This window comes from Hemitrygon akajei, chromosome 2 (assembly GCF_048418815.1).
Source record: "Hemitrygon akajei chromosome 2, sHemAka1.3, whole genome shotgun sequence".
In the NCBI taxonomy this organism is placed as follows: domain Eukaryota; kingdom Metazoa; phylum Chordata; class Chondrichthyes; order Myliobatiformes; family Dasyatidae; genus Hemitrygon; species Hemitrygon akajei.
In genome coordinates this window covers 24662525-24683144 of record NC_133125.1, presented here as the reverse complement: position 1 = coordinate 24683144, position 20620 = coordinate 24662525, and the positions used below count along the sequence as shown (strand labels likewise).

Sequence of the window (20620 nt, the reverse complement as noted above, 5' to 3'; positions counted from 1 at the left end):
TGTGTGCGTGCAAAAGGACAGAGGGAAGAGTAAAGAGTGTGGGGTTTAGACTGGCTGGGTTCGCCAGCGATCCGCAGCACATCTGCACTTTTGCGCCGCTGTTCGCAGCTCCGGCTCCGGCTCCGGCTCCCCGGCGCCGCCCGCTGGCCGCAGCCGCCTCCAGCAGCTCGCGGCCCTGCCCCGCCGCCTCGGGCAGCCCGGTGACGGTGAGATGGCGGCCCTAGCAACGGCGGCGGCCCCCGCTCCACGGGTACGGGTTCCTCGTCCGGAGCTTCTGCTTGGGTGCGGGTCGGCGGGTGGTAGGGGCGCGTTCCGGGGACTGGGCGTCCCGGAGGTGGGTTGGGTTGGAGGGGAAGGCCCCCTCGATCCTGGGGTTGCTTGGGTTGGGGAAATGCCCCACGTCCCGGAGGGCGGGGAATCTCCTCTTTGGGCAGGGAACAGTGGGGTTGCTCATGGTGGGGTCCGGGCTCCCTGCGCTGCTTTGCGGTCTGTGGATAAGTTGCTGTTTCTCCCCCCCCACCCTCTCACTGTCCGGCAGGTGGATGCCTGTGCGTTGAAGTCGGAGGCAGCGCCGAGGCATTGGGCCCCCGTGCCGGCTCAAAGGGACTCGGACAACCCGGCGGCATTCTTCCAGGAGCTGCGGAGGCTGAGGCTCCAGTGAGTTTAACACGCCCTTAAATAGAGGGGAATAGGCTAATAATGCAGGGAGCTCCATCCATAAGAAGAGGGGTTTAACATTCTGCAGTGGATAAATATTAGACCCTCAGGGTTAGTGGATATTCCAGTTATGTCTTTCACCCTTTGGCATCAATCTTTCCCATCTCAGTAGGACCAAAATTAAATCTGCGTGAACACTTATAAAAGATAGGAATAGGTCTCTAAATCCATCCATTTCCAACTCCTGTACCCATTCATGTCTCTGTGTATCTCCTTATACTTATTAAAGTATGTTGAAACTATCTATACAAACCAATGATGGCTTTCTTTATTATTTTCTTCCAAGAACCCCTGCTACTGGGATGGTTGAACTATAGTATGGAAATTATAATTTTTTAAATAAAATTTTTTAATTGAATTTTCAAATGGTTACAGAAGGAAAAAAAATGATCAACTCTTCCCCCCTCCCCTTAACCCCTGCCCCCCTAACATATCCCTGTAGAAAGAGAAAAAAAAAGAAGAATGCCTGGATATCGGAAGATCCCCACATGCTCCATGGAGTTCATAATAGCTTTAGTATATATATTTATTTATTTCCCCAAATAACCAATAATTTTATCTTCGGAGCACCTATATATTTAATCCTATCTTTTGTAAATAAGGGTGCCAAATTTTCAGAAATATTTTGTATTTATCTCTTAAATTATAAGTAATTTTTTCAAATGGAATGCAGCTAAAAGCTATATCTATTTTCATTTTCTTAATGTATGTTAAAATTCTTTTTCTTTTCACTGGTCCATTAAGCCCATTAACATTAAAACTTTAAAAATTCAGTAAATTAGTCATTATTTTTAACAGGGTTACTCCAGTCTATAGTAATACCTAACTTTTCAACTTTCGTAGTACCTTGGGGAATCTTTTTAAAATTCTCCGTGTTGCTATGTGTCTCCCCCCCCCCCCCCCCCAATTGTCCAGGCAAAGAAAGAAAGATTAAAGAAAAAGATTATAAAGAAAAAAGATAACAAAATACCCCCCTACTAATGTTGTGAATAAAGAAAAAACACAACATTACCCCCCTCCATTGTGCGGGTCATGGCAATCGCTATGATTACACACGTGAATCCTGTAGCAATCGATCCGAACTTCCCCCAGCTCCCCCGTAACATAAAAAAGTATATATAAGAGAAGAAAAAATAATATCACTATTCTCGATTAATATTTCTCAAATTTTTACCTTTCTCCCCCTGTATCACATAATTAAGAATATATTTAAATATTCTTCTGTCCTTAAACATCCATCAACTCCATTCACTGTCCCTGTCTTCTTCTTTAATCCGTTTCACTTTTAAATCTTTGGCTGTGGTTAGCGAATATTTGGGAGTTCTTGTGCAAATTCTTCCGCATCCTGATAATCAGTAAAAGATCTTCTTTTTCCATCATCCAAAAAAATTATCAGGGTTGCCGGGTGGCGCAATATAAATTTATAACCCTTTTCCCATAAAACTTTTTTCGCTGGGTTAAATTCCTTCTTCCTCTTCAAAAGGTCATAACTTATATCAGGATAGAAAAGAACTGTTTTCCCTTCTATCATCAATGGCCCGTTTCTCTTTCTGGCACGTTGGGCAGCCGCCTTCAGGATCTTTTCTTTATCTTGATATCTTAAGCATTTTATCAAGATTGATCGTGGGTTTTGATCAACTTGAGGTCTTGATCTTAAGGCTCTGTGAGCCTTTTCAATTTCAATTAACTGGGTTCCTTCTTCCATTTACAAAATTTCCGGAATCCATTTTTGAAAAAAATTTATTGGATCCTCTCCCTCTATACCTTTTTTAAGTCCAACAATCTTAATATTATTTCGTCTGTTAAAATTTTCAAGTACATCCACTTTTTCCAACAACTGTTTTCTTTCTGATGTCCAGGCAGAAATATTATCTTCCATTTTATTCACTCTATCAATGGTGTCTCCCGTTATTTCTTCCAAGTTTTTAATTTTCTTGTCCATTTTGTCCTGTCTTTTCATCATTTTATCAAACATAATCTTCATATTTTTAATATCTTTTTATTACATATAATGCTTTTAATTCATGCATTATTTGCACCAAAGATTTTTTTATGTCTCCAATATCACCTCCAACCTTTTCCTGTTGCTCTTCTTTGTTTGTCTCTTCGTCTGATTTATCCAGAGAATCTGATTCCACCTCATATTCACTTTCACTTTCAGTTCCGATCATAGCTGGGATTTGTAGTTTGGGTTGCTCGTGTTTGCGCATGCCCCTTCCTTCACGCATGCGCAATTCCTGTTGCTCTTTTTTTTTGGAAACGGTTGATGTTGCCGCAGTTTCCTGTTCTGTATCGCCGGAGGTAAAATGCACTTGAGCCCGAGGCTCTTTCATGGCTGCCGGCCTTGATTCTTTTCCAACTTGTGTTGTCTTCAAAGTGGTAGTTTTCTTCTGCTTCTGTTTAGGAAACATATCTTAAGACAATCCTGAGTAGTTTATAAGTAATTTTAAAAAAGTATTTACTAACTTTTCTTCACTTAAACATTATTTTACTGGTTTTTTAATGGGAGAGCTGGATTTCCACGTGTCGATCCTACGTCATCACGTGACATCCCCGGAAATTATAATTTTAATAACTTTCTGCATGGAACCGAGTTTCATTTTTAACACACACTTATACCGTGAAGTGTAAATACGGCAAAATATGTCAAAATAAATTGTTTGTTTTCAGCAAAAAAAAAGTCACATGAAAGCGCATGCACTATTTGAAGAAAGGGAATAATATTTAACAGAACAAAAATAGAACCTGGAGGAGGTCATTTGACTTTGAGTATTTTTGTTATTTAGTAAGATTGTTACTGATCCTTTGTCTTGACCAGTTTTTCTTCTTCTGCTATATCTGAATGTATTGATTGTAGTGATAAATTATACTGTACAGTTCATGGCTATATTCATCTTGGGGCTGTGGGTAAAATTTAACAACATATCAAGATAGTATTGGATCAGAGGAAAAGTTTAATAGTGTTGCCCAAAAAAGGAAATAGACTGAGAATGGGGAAACTTTCAGAGTTCAGCACAGTAGATACAAAGCCTTGCAAAGAAAGGGGAAGTGGAATCTGGTAATAATCTGATGTAAAACACAAGAACAGACTCAAGAATTGCTATAAATATGTAAAGAAAAAAATAAGGTTATAGTTTGTCTCTTTTAAACTGTAATAAGATATATCAAGGCATAAAGAAAATACAGAAAAATAAACAAATCATGTAAAAAAACACATCTTCCAGAAGTAATGGAGAATTACTTAATTTATTTTTTACTTCGAGATAGAGCACAGAATAAGCCCCTTCGGCCCTTCAAACCTTGCCAACCAGCAACCTTCAATTTAATTCTAGCCTAATCTTGGGACAACTTACACTGACCAATTAACCTTCTGTACTAACCGGTCTGTCTTTAGACTGTGGGAGGAAACGGAGCACCCAGAGAAAACCAATGCATTCCACATGGACTCCTTACAGAAGACGTCGGAAGTGAACTCCGAACTCCGATGCCCCGAGCTGTAATAGCGTTGCACTAACCCCTACGCTACCATGGTGCCAAGTGAATGAGGAGCTGGAAGAAATTAACATCAGTTTTTTTTAAAAAAAATTGGTATCAGAGTAACTATTGGCAAGAAGGTGATTCTTCTCCGATAATTGAAATGGAAACCCTAGTACTGTTCCTCAGTTATATTTCTGGGGTAGGGGTTTAAGTATGAGGCCGTCTCCTACCCAGAAAACAATGTGGAGAGAAAAACGTTGCTCATCTGCAAAATGAAGGAAGTGATATAATCAACCCTTATGTGTGCTGATGATACGACTTCCCCTGCGACCAACTGACTGGGATGCTGAAATCTGTTGGCATTTCACCACACTCATTGAAAAATGCCAACCAACGTGTGTGCTCTGAAATTTGGCAGTGATAGGCAGATGAACATCAAATCAAATGATTCCGAAGGGATTTGTCAGTCATTCAGCAATAGAAGTGAGTCATTTGGCTTCTTGTGCTTCCTTCTCCATTTAATTAAAGTGCAGCTGATCTCCATCTAAAACACATCAACATGCCTCATCACATTTGTTTGACAAAAATCCCATCAATCTTATTTTTAAAATGTTTCAACTAAGCAGGCCTCTGCAGCCTAGGGAAGATATTTTCCGATTAATTCTCTGTGCTCATTTTTAGACTTCATTGTTCCTATGCACTCTAGACTTGCCAAGAGTAGAACAAGGAAGATATCTTACAAATCTGCTGCACTGAATTCTGTCCATCCATTATAGTGCTTGCTGAATGTAGGTAATGTAATGTCTGAATTTTAAATTTCATGAATCCCTCTATGATTTTTTTCCTCCACATCTCTAATCTCTAGCTGTATAATACTTAGAGATAGCTGAATGTAACGAGTACTCTCCGTCCTCCATAAAATCATGACTTTGACCAAAGTTTTGGTCATCTGCTTATAATCCACTGTGTGTTTACATTGACAAATTTTGTTTGATAATGTTCCAATAAAGCACAAAATTACAGTGGATGGACAGAATTCAAAGCAAGTTGGGAAAGGGGCAGCAGATATTTGGATAACATCATTAGTGATGATGTATAAATTGAGGTGGTTTCTGTTTATATAAAGTTTTCTGAAATCAGCCCAGAATCTCATAGTTTTAATTGTACATTAATGATCTCACCTCATGTTCTACTCTCCCAAAGAAAATATTTTTATGCAATTAATATCCTTTAATCATTAAACACCTCAATTGTGTCTTGTACATTCAAATGAATACAAGGCTAATTTATGCAGAATATCATATTTAAAGCTTCTATTTGTGCATTTATTCCAGTGACTGCACAGCTGTTTAAAATTATGAGATACATAGATAAGGTTGATAGTAGCAGTTGTTTCTCCAGGACAGCAGAGTCCAAAACTAGGGGTGTAGACTTAGAGTGAGAGGGGAAAGATTTAAAGGGGACCCGAGGGTGACATTTTCAGTGCTAGAGGTTGAGGCAGGCACAATAACATCATTTAAGAAGCTCTTAGATGGGTACGTGGAGAGACGGGGCTCAGAGGGATAAGGGCGTAATGCAGAAAATTGGGATTAGCTGGATGGGCCCCATGGCTAGAATGAACTGGTTAAGCTGAAAGGCTTGCATATTACTCAATGACTCGATTAGCTAATTTATTTTTGAGGCGCTGTGCTTAGAAAAAAATGCACCATTCTAAAATGAGGTCTAACCAGAAATTAATATATCTGCAGGTCAGTTGCCAGCCTTTTATCTTCTAGCCTTAAATTAACCCTTCCAGATTTTGTTGCTCATTATTATATTTGGGTCAGTGTTTTCCTAGCTTTTTACTCATTTAATAAAAAGATCAAATTAATAATTATACCTGAAGTGGTGACCTCACATTTTCCTTCATTGAATTCCATTGCAACGGTTTGCTCAGTCACTTACCATTGACTCTCTCTAACTTTGTCCACACATCTGTATTATTTACTATATACAAGGCCATGAGACATAGGAGCAGAATCAGGCTAATTGGCCCATCGAGCCTGCCCCGCCATTCCATCATGGCTGATTTGTTATCCCCTTCAGTCCCATTTTCCTACCTTCTCCTCATAATCTTTGACACCCTTGCTAATCAAGAACCTATCAACCTTCGCTTTAAGTATTCCCAACAACTTGGCCTGCACAGATGTCTGTGGCAATGAATTCCACAGAATCACCACCCTCTGGCTAAAGAAATTACTCCTCGTCTATGTTCTAAAAGGGAATCCTTATATTCTGAGGCTGCACCCTGCGGTCCTACCCTCCCCCACAACAGGAAACATCCTCTTCACGTCTACTCTGTCTGTTTGATAGGCTTAAATGAGTTTTCCCCCCTCTCATTCTTCTAAACTCTTGATAGTGCAGGCCCAGAGACATCGGGTGCTCCTAATACCTTAATCCTTTCATTCCCAGGATGATTCTCATGAACCTCCTCTGGATCCTTTCTAATGCCAGCACATCTGTTCTTAGATAAAGGGCTCTAAACTGCTCACAATACTCCAAGTACCATCTGAACAATGCCTTATAAAGTCTCTGCATTAATATAAGAGCAAAGATGTGAAGTCCTCTCAAATAAACGCTTAAGTTGCATTTGCCTTCCTTACTACCTACTCAACCTGCAAGTTAACCTTTAGCGAATCCTGCAAAAGAGCTCCCAAGTTCATTTGCACCAATAATTTCTAAATTTTTTTCTCAGTTTAGAAAATCTTCTACGTCTTTATTCCTTATACCAAAGTGCATGACCATACACATCCCGACACTGTATTTCATCAGCCACTTCTTTGCCTGTTCTAATCTGTTTAAGCCCTTCTTAAGACTCACTGCTTCCTCATCATTTATCTTTCTACCGTCTTCAAATATGGCCACAAAGCCATCAATTCTGTCATCCGAATCATTGGCGTATAATGTGAAAAGAAGCGGTCCCAACACTGACCCCACTAGTCACCAGCAGTCAACCAGAAAAGGCTCTCTTTCTTCCTACACTTTGCCTCCTGCCAGTCAACCAATCTTTTGTCTATACTAGTATCTTTCCTGTAATACCATGGACTCTTATCTAGCTAAGCAGCCTCATGTGTGGCACCTTGTAAAAGGCCTTCTGAAAATCTAAGAAGACAGCATCCACTGACGCCCCTTTGTCTTTCCTTCCTGTTATTTCCTCAAAGAATTCCAACAGATTTGTCAGGCGAGATTTCCCCTTAAGAAAACAATGCTAATTTTTGCCTGTTTTTGTCATGTACCTCCAAGTACCCTGAAAACTTATTCTTAATAATGGACTCTAATGTCTTTCCAACCACTTACTTCACCCTGATGCTTACCTGATCTGCATGAGTGTAGTAGTTTCCATTTTTTATGGATGTTAAGAGATAACTGGTCATGATTGCAGTGTAAGGGAAATCTAATAACCAACAGCTGTTCACTCTCAAGATGAAAAACAAGATGCCATGGAATTATTTCAAAAGATGTATTTATTACTAGCATTTTGCAGTGAAGTCATTACACTTGCACTAAACAAAAAAGTATATCGGATTATGTGTTTGAAGCTCAGTTCTGAAATAGAGTAATTTTATATGCTTTTAACAGGGAAGCCTATGTAAAAAAAAACTAAAAATTCTAATTTATTGTATTTTCTTTCCTAATCCAGAATAGCCTGTTTAGAAAAGGATAAGAATACTTACCTTTTCAGTAAAAAGAATGAGAGAGCAGAATATAGCACTTTTGAAGAGCTGGATCTGAAGATGGCAAATAACAGGAAAACAGAACGTAGGAATTTAACAATTTATTCGGGGTGATGGTGGGGGCTTTGATGTTCTTTCATTTATATTCAGAAGTTTTTCAATCTTGTCTTGGATATGTACTCTTCTCTCAAATGTATATATAAGATTGGAGTACATCTTGATTGTATGGCTGTACTTTGCTTGCTATTGCTTATGCCATGTCAATTTTGTAACATTTGCCTTTGAGAAAGATTCTGGATTCAAAGTATAAGCTAGATTGTTTCTTTGATCTGTGTTGATGTTACTGCTGCGTTATTTTATTGTATATTTGAGATATTACACAGACACTGAGCCTTCATAACTCTTCTGACTAAGGGGCGATAAATGAAATATAAACACCTTAGTTCCCTCAAGAGATGGTGACCGGATCTACGAAGACTTTTCTAGTGTGTTTTTTTTTGTTTTATTGTGGATCTTTTGTGATGAGATGATTGAGCTTGGCAAGAGCGATCCATTAACCTGCAGGCACTCACTTGCCTTCAGTAATTTGGGTAGCTGCAGAAGACTCACCATTTCAACAAGGGCAACTTTTTCACTGGTGATCCTTCTCAAACCAACATTGTATACCAATTAACTGGCCGTTCACTTCTCTGCACTTTATGGGATCGTGTTTTGCACAAATGAAGTACTAACAATAGGCTACACTGTAAACAATTCAGTACTAGGATTTGCAAGGCCAGTCAAGCCCTCGGATGCTTGTGTTCATGTGTATTGAACTACCATAACATCTGAAAAGCCATGAAACTCAAGGCCTACAAAGCAGTCATCCTTAGCAGATATTTATATGGCTGTGAAACCTGGACCATATACAGAAGGCACCTTAAAATGCTGGAACCCTTGCATACACATAGCCTGAGATCAATCCTGGGCATCTGCTGGCTGGACTGTGTCAACAACCAGGAGGTCCTCAAAAGAGCAGAGAGCACAAGCATAGAAGCAATGATCCTGCAAACCCAGCTTCTCTGGACACCTTATGTTACACACATGGAGGATTCCAGAGTACCCACACAATTGCTATACAGAGAGCTGTCGCATGGAAGAAGAGAGGTTTGAGGACTGTGTGAAATCAACCTCACGCATGCCAACATCACACCTAAGCAGCTTGAGTGGAGTTCTCAGGACTGGGCTGGATGCCATGCCCTGGTAAGATAAGCATCCAACAACTTGGAAAGTAGTTGTCGTGCAGATGTGGCCACTACTCGAGAGAGGAGAAAAATGGCCACATCTGTTGCTCCAACAGTGGCCAGACAGTTTACCTGCCCTCACTGGTAATGTTCATACCTTCCTAGAATCGGACTGCAGAGCCATCTCAGAACGCACAATTGATGAGCTGCATAGACAACTGTCATTATTAGAAATGATAGGAAATCAACACACTGTAAAAGGAAGTATTGAATGGGAAATATTTTGAAATGTTTCTGAGTTAGTGGAACGATCCTTTTAAATATGTCTTTTGAAGGGTAGTATTGAATCAGGTATTCAGATTTATAATATTTTAAGGTAAAGCTTTAGACTGGCATTTTTCAAAATGTATTAAGATGTGAATCAATTGCCTAATTTACTTAAGAATTAAATGGCCACGATTTTATTATGATAAATGGAGAATGTAGACTGTTTTGACTCAAGCAATCTTAATATGGTCAGTTCTGGTCACTGAATTATTGGAAAGATGTCAACAAAATAGAGAGAGTACAGAGAAGATTTACTAGAATGTCACCTGGGTTTCAGCACCTCAGTTACAGAGAAAGGTTGAACAAGTTAGGTCTTTATTCTTTGGAGCATAGAAGACTGAGGGGGACTTGATAGAGGTATTTAAAATTATGAGGGGGATAGATAGAGTTGACGTGGATAGGCTTTTTCCATTGAGAGTAGGGGAGATTCAAACAAGAGGACATGAGTTGAGAGTTAGGGGGCAAAAGTTTAGGGGTAACAAGAGGGGGAATTTCTTTACTCAGAGTGGTAGCTGTGTGGAACGAGCTTCCAGTAGAAGTGGTAGAGGCAGGTTCAATATTGTCATTTAAAGTAAAATTGGATAGGTATATGGACAAGAAAGGAATGGAGGGTTATGGGCTGAGTGCAGGTCGGTGGGACTAGGTGAGAGTAAGCGTTTAGCATGGACTAGAAGGGCCGACATGTCCTGTTTCCGTGCTGTAATTGTTATATGGTTATATGGTGTTTTCAACATTAATTTAGAATTTCTTCAATGAAATTTTTAGAGATGAAAATTCAACAGCAACTTGCAAAAATACATCATAATGTGAAGAGATTCCAGGGACAGCTAAAAGACGTCAAACCTACCCCAGAATGTAGGTATAATATTCAAGCAATGTGTGAACTGTTATTTTGATCAGATGCTCAATCATGCATCCATATTATATATTATGTTACTACAAATTAGACTCTGTGGTCTTCGGCAAGCACTTCTGTGACAAAAATGTTATTTCTCATTGGTCAGACCATGCTTGAAAGTTGTCTAGGATTTCTGGCATGCAGTCATTTTCTGTGGTATGAATTGAACTGAACATGCAGTCATCAGCAAATGTTCCAGGTGATTGGAGCTAGATTACTGCCCTGAGGATCTATTGCTGCAATGTTCTGGTAGCAGACCTCCATAACTTCGGTCATCTTTTCTGTGGAAGATATGACTCTGCTGGAATACATTCCCATTACTACTCATTGAATTCAGTTTTATCAGAGTCCCTGGATGCCACAATTGTGCAACAGTTGCCTTGGTGTGAATTGGATTTACCGTCACCCTATGTTTGGAATTTGTCCTGGAATTTGAAGCTTCAGTTGGTATATTATCTGGTCCCATTGTTTTTGTTGTATCTCGTGCTCTCATCTTGATAAAATGGAAGCTGATTGAATTGCTTTAACATTACTTCTGTGATAGAGTTTTCAAGAGGAAACCTAATATGTTGCCGAATATTGTAATTTACAAGAAATTTATCAAACCTAATTTCACAAAGGACAACGTATGTAATTGTTAGACCAGATGATCAAAATTTTGGTTGAAAATCTGCGTTTTAAGAAATCTTTAGAGGAGAGGGGAGATGCAGAGGTTTAAAGAGGAAGATTTAAGAACTTGTTAACTAATAACTTTGGATAGGTGGTCAGGAGATATAAACCAAATGTAGGGTTATAGGGCTGGAGATTAAAGATGGACCTGGAAGTGATTAGCATTTTCGTGTTTCTTAACCAGGAGGCAAAAGATCACAGAACTAATGGTTAATGGGATTTAGATGAAACGCTTCACATTTATGATTTTAGAAAAAAAATGATCTGTCTTTGATCTTCCAAAGACATATCAATTTTTTTCTCAAGAGCATAAACAGATGAAGGGAAAAAGGACACTGAGGGCAGTTAGCTCTTGGTAATAAAGTTGCAAAAGGCCTCAGGCAGACAAGGTTGAAGGCAGAAGGCCTTCAGTTAAGAACTTTTACAGTGTGAAGCTCATCCGTTGTGGGCTATAGGCATAGAGAAATGATAAACTGACAAGGTGCAATGTTGCATGATATGAAATAAAATAGTTAAAATATATACAGCAAGCTTTGATTTAGTCAAATTCTTATTGTCTATCTTGTTAAATGTTCATTGTAATCAAATATTTGATCTCATGGATAATGCATTCACACAATTAGATATGGGACAGCTAAGTCAAAAGCTACAAAAAGAGACAGACGTGTTCAATAAGTGATTATACTGAAAATAGGTTGATAAATATTGCAGACCTGAATTTATAATAAATGTATAGCACACTTAAAAACTGCATGTTTTGTAAAATTTGGAAATCTAGCTTATTCTTGAAGTTTAATTTTATTTCTTCTGCCATTATTCACAAACTTGTAGCATTTCAAAAGTGAATAATGGTGACATGTGATGTCTTACCCTTTTCTTTCTCTTTGTGACCAGGATGCTCCATTTCATCTTGATATTTCTACTTTTCATAACCTGTTATGTTTGTTTAAGTTGCTACAAATTTATTTATTTTCAATTATTTATTTCATTAATTCAGTTATTAATGATGCTACTTGTGTGTTTGCTTACATTCATTTCATTGGATTGACGTGTGTTTTCAGTTATAGAAAAATTAAGGGAGATAATGGAAGAAGTTGAAGATTCAATTAATGTCTTCAAAGAAGCTCAACGACAGATGTAAGTGCTGACTGCTTTTATTATATGTTTCAATGTTCATGTGACAAATAAAGGTAATCTTTTCAAAAATAGATTCATATAAGCATAATTCACAAGAAAAATATAAACATTTTTGTACAAAGAAAGAACACAGTAAGAGCAAAGAAACCAAAATGGTCCTAATGTTGCTAAGCTGTCATGATTAGTGTTGTCAATGGTTATGTCCATAATACTCAACAATGGTAATGCTGCAGAATTTCAAGAATAAATAGTTAGGTATTTTAGAGGTAATCATTGGCTTGCACCAATACAGTGTGAATGTCTTTTGCCACTTACAAACTCAAGCCTGAATATTGTCCAGGTCTTACTTTTTCTATTTCTATGGATGGCCAAATGGAAAAAACGCTGTGCAATTATAAGCTAATATCTCCACACCCCGATCTCACTTTGTGGAATGAAGGTTATTGACAGAGCAGCTGAAGCTGGTTGGGCTGAAGGTACTGACTTGAATTGTTCCTGTAAGGTATTCAACAATCGCAACTGCTTTCTTCTGTATAGCAGGTACAGAGCTTCTTGATACCAGGTTTGGTAAAATTCTGTCTTGATAGGAAGCATACTTATTCTTATCTTTCTTCTATAATTCAGATCTTTTGTCCAAGTTCATATGAAAGTTATGTTGAGATCTGGACATGATTGGTCCTGACAAAACTTAAATTGTGCATCAGTGATAAAGTTATTGATGAGGAGAAATCTTCAGAAATGGAATTTTTAAATGTTTCACCATATAATTGCCTGAAATTATTTGTACATCTTTTGAATTTGGACCTCTATAAATGATATTCAAGGTTTTTAATTCAACTAGCATCTTATTTTTTATATTAAAATATTCATTCTTTTACAGATTAAATTGAATTAATACTTTACTACTTTTAACAGTACTAATGAAAGGTCATCAACTGAAAACAATTTTGCTTCTGTCTCCGTAAAAGCTGCTGAGTGATTTCTGCATTTTCTGAAGTTATAAGCACTGGTTTCTGTCCTTTGCAGCAATGATTATTGTGGGAGCATAAGGACTGCAGACGAGTAGATTTGTAATCCTGTCAGGATCGGTAATGAAATAGTTGAGAAATTTCAAATAGCTGATTTATTATGGTTTGCAAATTATTTAGATGTATGGAGATCTAAAACTGATCAGCTTTTGAGTGTGTAATGAATTTGGGTCTGACAAAAGGAAAAGATAAACAATTCTTGTGTGGGTTGTTATTCACATTTTTTTTTAAATGACATCTTTCATGTGTAGTGCTTTGGCTTTTGTATAAGGAGGCAAATTATAAGACCATTAGACATAGGAACAGAGTCAGGCCATTCAGCCCTTCAAGTCTGCTCCATCATTCCATAATGGCTGATTTATTAATCCACTTAATCTCATTCTTTTGCCTTCTCCCCATAACCTTTGATTAATCAAGAACATATCAACCTCTGCCTTAAATATACCTAATGATTTGGCCTGCACAGCTGCCTGTGGCAATGAATTCCACAGATTCACCACTCTCTGGCCAAAGACATTTTTCCTCATCTCTGTTCTAAATGGATGTCCCTTTATTTTGAGGCTGTGCCCTCTGGTCCTAGACTCCCCCACTATAGGAAACATTCTCTCCATGTCCACTGTATCTAGGCCTTTCAATATTTGATAGGTTTCAAAGTAGACCCCCCATTCTTCTAAACTCCATCGAGTACAGGCCTAGATCAATCTAGTGAACCTCTACTTGACTCACGAATGCCAGCACATTTTTTCTTATATAATGGGTCCAAAACTGCTCACAAGACTCCCGTGTGGTGTTACTCAACCTGCATGTTAACCTTTAGGGAATCCTGCACTAAGTCTCCCAAGTCCCTTTGCACCTCTGATTTTTAAATTTTTCTTCCCATTTAGAAAATAGTCCATGCCTTTATTCCTCTACCAAACTGCATGACCACTATATTCCATCTGCCACTTCTTTGCCCATTCTTCCAATCTAAGTCCTTCTGCAAACACCCTGCTTCCTCAACATAACCTGCCCCTCTACTTATCGTTGTATCTTCTATCCGTCCTAGTATCTTTTCTGTAATACAATAAGCCTTGTTAAGCAGCCTCATGTGTAAGACCTTATCAAGGGCCTTCTGAAAATCCAAGTTGACCACATCCACTGACTCTTTTGTCTATCCTGTATGTTATTTCCTCGAAGAATTCCATCAAATTTGTCAGGAAAGATCTCCTCTTTAGAAAACCATGCTGGCTTTGGCCTATTTTGTTACGTACCTCCAAGTACTGTGAAACCTCTTCATTAATAATAGACTCCATCTTTTCAACCACTGAAGTCAGACTAACTGGCATATAATTATTTTTCTTCTGCTTCCTTCTTTTCTTAAAGAGTGGAGTGACACTTGCAATTTGCCAGTCCTCCAGAATCATTCCAGAATCTTGTGATTATTGAAAGATCATTACTAATACCTCCGCAGTCTCTTCAGCTACCTCTTTCAGAACCCTGGGGTGTAGTCCATCTGGTCAGGTGACATCTACCTTCAAACTTCTGAGCTTCCTGAGCACCTTCTACTAAGTAAAAGCAACAACAATCACCTCTGGCCCCTAAGCTCTTGCATTTCTGGCATTCTGCTGGTGTCTTCCACAATGAAGGCTGACATAAAATACTTATTAAGTTCATCTGCCATTTCTTTGTCCCCCATTACTACCTTTCCAGTATCATTTTCCAGCAGTCTGATTTCCACTCTAGTCTCCCTTTTACTCTTTATATATCTGGGGGGAAAAAAACTTTTTGTGAAACTTTTTATATTTGCAGGTGTAATTATAAAGTGGTATCTTTTTAAATTTAGATATGAAAACCTTTTGAAAGAAGAAAAAGTTGCTACTCAAGAAGTTTTAGCTGTGGAAAAGAAAATAGAAATATGGGCCCGTAATCCGACTGTGATTTCTAAGACTGCCTTAGCAAAGGGATCATCAATTAAACCAGACAATGTGCTGGTGGAAATTGCAGACTTTGAAAAGTTCCTTCAGCAGACTGGACACCAAGGTGGCTGGGATGATTTTGATCATAAGAACTTTCTCAAGGTATGGACAAAACACAAAGGGAAGCCTTCTTTTATTGAAGAAGCTCTACAGTATTTGGTTGGAAGGACTCGAGAGGATATAATTCAACATGAACAATGGTATCAAGAGTTTCTCTTTCTTGAAAGAAGGCAGAAAGAGGTAGGGAAGATATTTGGAATATTTTAAAATATTGAATAATTTCTAGATATCAAAACCTTCTTAAACATATTTCCTTCTAGTAATTAAAATAATCTGTTGATAAATATAAAATTTATTGTTCCAACTGAAAGAAGTCTAGAGATTACTTTTCAGCAAATCTTGCAATTTGGTTTGAGTGGAATAAAATGATATATGATTGTTACAAGATCAGAAACAGTAACTCAAGGAAATAAGATCATCAGCATTCAATCATTTTTGTTTTTACTTAAATTACCTGACAGGCTATTCAGAGGTGGAAAATGGAGAAGCAACAAGAAAAAGAAAAGCTGATGAGGTTGCAGGCACAGAATGGAGCTGAGTTAGATGCAGAGCAGCAGGCAAAAGAAGAGGCTAGACGACTCAGGGCTGAAAAGGAGAGAAAAGAAAGAGCTATCAAGCTCCAGTTGTGGAAGAAAGAAAAGGAATTGGAGTTTGCTCAAGAGAAAGAAAAACAAATGAAGGAAGAAGCAGAGAAAATAAAAAGGGAAAAAAAGGAAAGTTTAAGGCGGCTCAAAGTGAAAAAAGTTCTTGAAGATTATGCTAAACAAAAGAAGGAGGAAGAGGAGTTGCTGCAGCTGGAAGCCCAAATGAGGGAGCAAGCGGAAAGAGAAGAAAAACAATGGCTTGTGGCAAAAGAAATTTCCAGGTTTCAAGAGCGAGTAAGTCTTTTAGAAAATAGCTTGTTTATAAAATGCCTGGATAAGAGAAATTGCAGGTAAAATGTAAATAATTTGCCATCGCAGAGTTTGGATACTTTGAGGGTTTGGCATTTAGTTCACTGAGTGTTTCCCACATTTCTGTTAAACTCAGAGGCTCTGTTTCCCATGCTCCCTTTAAACCTGTCCGGTTTGTTGGAAAATTAATTGTACCACTGTGTAACATTTAAAAAAACTGAAAGATGAATTAAAATATGTTGTGTATTATAGGAATAACATTGAATAGTGCATAAATTCTGCCAGTCCAGCATCACTAAAGTCATAAGGTTGTCAGATTATTATTATATAGATTATACATTATAGGTATATATAGATTATATATTATTATATCTTTCTTTGTAACAGTCAAATGTGAAGAACTAGCCCTGATATTTTTATATTTTTGCCTTATTTCAGTAACACTTTGCATTTTTTAATTTAAAAAATATTAGGATATAATTTTAAATTATAAAATAAAGTATGTTCTCCCCATGACTGCGTGGGTTTCCTTCCACAGTCCAAAGACGTTCGGTTGGTAGGTTAATTGGTCATTGTAAATTGTCCCATGATTAGGCTAGTGTTAATCGGGGATTGTTGGATGGCGCGACGCAAAGAGCTGGAAGGGCCTGTTCCGCGCTGTATCTCAATACATAATCAATAAATAAATAAATAATTTATTTACATCAGAATTAGATTTATCATTGCTGACATTTGTCATGAAATGTGTCTTGCAATAACATTTTAAAGACTTTCAGTTTGGGAATGCTTTCACCTGTTTCAGAGAAAAAGAATAAAAACCATTATTTTCTGTCATTATTGGTTGAATTAAACAATTACTTATTACATTTTTTACACTACACAGGATTTTAACAAATTGGAGTTCAAATTATTGGAGAAGCGAATGCAGAAAGAGATGGAGGATGAGCAAGAAAAGAGATTTTCCAAGCTTAAAGAGAAGGTTTTGTGTCTGGTTTTTAAAAAGATCAAGAGCCATTGCCTCAATGTGATAATTAGTCATGCTTGTTAAGAGTAAATTTCCTGGGGGGGAATAACACTGTAGCAGAATACTCAGATTTGTTTTCAGCCAGTCAGTCAAAATTCAATCTTGGGATCTCAAATCTTCGCCCTTCCATGTCTGTTTCCCCAGCTCATTTGGCCTTCATTATGTTTTAAAAAAAAAGCGCTTTCTACTTATGGTTACAAGTTGGTCTTATAAAATTATACATTTTCAAATCACTCAGACCTTTGCTTTATATATGTGAATTCTACATCTGTCACATACACCCACCAAAGAAACTACATTGAGACTGATAGTAAACTATATCTGAAGCCTGAACTTATGAATCAAAGATACTTGAACATTAAAAAAATTAGTAGACTACATGAAATATATAACCTGCTTCAGCATTTAGTTTCATGGTGGCCTTACCTTGTTTCCTCTGGTTTCTAAAAACAAATTGATCTAATACAAAATGCACAGCTAAGCATTCACAGTTCTTGTGTTTTTTTTCTCACAGTCCCTTAATCACTGAATTGTTTTCTTTTAGAGCACTCTTGTTAGTTCTAGAAGTAAAAGTCAGAGGAAACAATCTCTTCACCCTCAAACATGGGAACATCTGCAGAAGCTGGAAATCCAAGGCAACACACACAAAATTCTGGAGGAACTCAGCAGGTCAGGCAGCATCTATGGAAAAGAATAAACAGTCGACGTTTCATACAAGACCCTTCACTAAGACTGATGAAACATTAACTGTTTATTCCTTTCCATAGATGTTGCCTGACCTGCTGAGTTCCTCCAGCATTTTGTGTATGTTACCCCAATCTCATTACTCGGTTAATTCCCTTCTGAAATTCCTTTCAACAAACGATTTAATGAATCAATCTTGCACTGCATTTATTATTCTGATATATCCTTGGAAAGATAGAAACATTAATGATGTACCAGTATAAAATACATCCTAGACTGTTAAAGGAAATGGTACAGCTGGCATATAGCTGCCTAACAACCCCAGTATCTTGGGCTCAGTCCTGATCTCTGGTGCTGTCTTTGTGGATTTTTGATATTCTCCATGTTATTGTGTAGGATTCCCATAGTTGCTTTGGTTTTTTTCCCACAACTCAAAGACCTGCACGTTAGTAGCTTGATTGGCTCGTATGAGTTGCCCCTACTATAGTTGGGTGATGAGAAAACCAGGGTGTAGGTGATGAACATGTGACAGGAAATAGGTTGCAGGGAAGTAAGTTGGAGAATGAGATTGACCTGAGAGCCAGTATAGACCTGATGGGCTAAACAGCCTCTTTCTACATTGCCAAGAAATACAAAACATGGAACAAGAAAGAAAACTGCAGAGGCTCTTTACACACCCTTTCAATGATCTGTAGCTACAGTGGTGCTGTTAAAGAACTGTTAGTTTTTCTTTAGAAAGGGAGGTAATTAAGGCCCAAGTAATTATAAGCCAATTTGTTTAATCTAGTGATGATCAAATCACTGGAATGTTTTAAGAAACATTTCATTTATGAAGGCACAGGTTAGGCGAGAACTATTGGCACGAATTTGTAAGGTAAAGTCATGTTTGACTGATTTTTGATTTTATACTTGGAGAAGGTGAAAAGGAAGGTTAGTAAGGGCAGTGCATTTGTAATACTACTTTCCAGATAATATTTTAATTGAAAAATGGGAATTATGTATTCAAGTTATTTAGACATGTTAGAAATAGTGATTCTGATACTATAGAAAAATAGAAAATGAATTTCATCATTTGCATTTAGTAATTAAAGCTGGCTATTCAGTCTTTATCGCTGAGTAAAATGTTTTGATTATAGCATTCCAAAGAAAATAGAATCTCTGACTTAATGGCTAAATTCTGCATCTAGTGTGATGTTGAACTATGCAAATTAGAGAAGCCAGTTTCTGTCGTTGGCTTCTGATGGGTGAATTGATGCATATGAGGGGTTAACATTTATTGGGTTTTTGTTTCCAATCATTTGATAGAAATCTTTGTTGGAACATGACATGCACAAATGTGCCTAACATGGGCTTAGTTCTACTGTAGCCTTTCAGACAAGTTACTCTAAAATTAAATATCTGAGGAAACAAAACTGCTTGAGTTACCATCTTTAGAAGATGCGAAGTAATATTAATATCAGATTACATTTGATAGTTTACTTTTAGGAAGAGTTTTAACACCAACATTTATACTGCTGTAAATTTGCTCAGGTCGAAGCTCAAATACCGCGTGATCCGTCTAGACTATTCAAACTGACCAAAGGTTGGGAGGAACACACAAAAAATATCGGGAAAAGTGATGGTGGGCCTGTGCTATATCTCCCTCACAGGTAGGTGATTGGCATGATTAAAAGGCTGTATATTGAAATACGCTCACCTTTTAAAAAGTACTTTATTTAGTTTTCTTATATAATTCTTTTTGTGTTTTTCAGGGCTGTTCCTAATTGGCGGAAGGGGATATAACAGTGTTGGAATCAAACTGTTTAGTAGTAATTGTATGTCATCTACATTATTAAATAAATTGATAAATAATTGAAGAAAATTAGTTAATGATTAGGTGGAAAATGGAAAAGATGCAAGGTATATTTAAAAAGATTAAAATGTATTTTTAAGATGAGCTGGTGAATCTCAATGAATTCTGGCTGGTGGCCAATGAAACAAAGAAAACATCTAAACTTTGTTAACATGAGTGAATCTGCAGATGCCGGAAATAAATAAAAACACAAAAAGCTGGCAGAACTCAAACTTTGTTAATCACTTTTTTGGTAGATAATCATTGCAAACAATAGCATGTAAACAACACACACAAAATGCTGGTGGAACGCAGCAGGCCAGACAGCATCTATAGGAAGAAGCACTGTCGACGTTTCGGGCTGAGACCCTTCGTCAGGACTAACAGCATGTAACAGCAGGACTAATAGCATGTAACTTCCCTTTGGACTTGGAGCCAATTCAATGTGGCAGAACCGAAGTGAAGTAGCATGTCTGTTGCTAAGAGCGAGGAAGACACAAGATTCAATGGATTTAAGCACCAGGCTGAATTGGAAAGGTCAGGAAGAGGCCAAACTGGGACGGTGGGGTCCAGGCCCCAAAGCATACTGAAGCAACTGAACCCAATGACTTAAGCACTGGGCCGAATCAGTAAGGGTGGGTATAGGCTGAATCGACCGGCAGGGTCCAGGTCCCAGAGTGTATTAAAGCGACTGAGCCAGATGTTTGAATGATATAAATGCCAGACCAGACTGAAAAGGTCAGAGTGCTGGGACCTGAGGCAAGGGATGAGCCTGTTCAGTTTGCCTCTCCGCTCTGCGCTGAACGAAGAGTCTATGGACAGGACTGTCTTTGTGAACTTCAGTTCAAAACTCGATTTGTGTGTGTTTATTGTTTGCATGGCTACCTGTTGGTGATGAATATCAAAGTTTTATAATGTTCATATACTTTGAACTTTTGAATAAAAATTGAATCATGTTTGAGTTGCACGTTTTTCAAAACAAAT

The 20620-nt window shown here is 37.8% G+C and overlaps 1 protein-coding gene across 2 annotated transcripts; it reads left to right on the top strand.

Moving 5' to 3' along the window:
* The first annotated feature begins 74 nt into the window (after window positions 1-74).
* Window positions 75-20592, top strand: LOC140739989 (coiled-coil domain-containing protein 112). 2 transcript variants are annotated; one of them, XM_073068738.1, is made up of 10 exons: window positions 75-250; window positions 539-657; window positions 7874-7992; window positions 10223-10312; window positions 12086-12161; window positions 15012-15384; window positions 15666-16082; window positions 16981-17076; window positions 19336-19454; window positions 19557-20592. In XM_073068738.1, exons 1-10 carry the CDS (start codon window positions 212-214, stop codon window positions 19585-19587), a joined length of 1479 nt encoding a protein of 492 aa, XP_072924839.1. In that variant the 5' UTR covers window positions 75-211; the 3' UTR covers window positions 19588-20592. The 2 variants fall into 2 exon arrangements, with proteins under 2 accessions (XP_072924839.1, XP_072924849.1); XM_073068748.1 differs by lacking the exon at window positions 75-250 and adding an exon at window positions 4112-4677 and having other exon boundaries at window positions 557-657.
* Window positions 20593-20620: the final 28 nt, after the last annotated feature.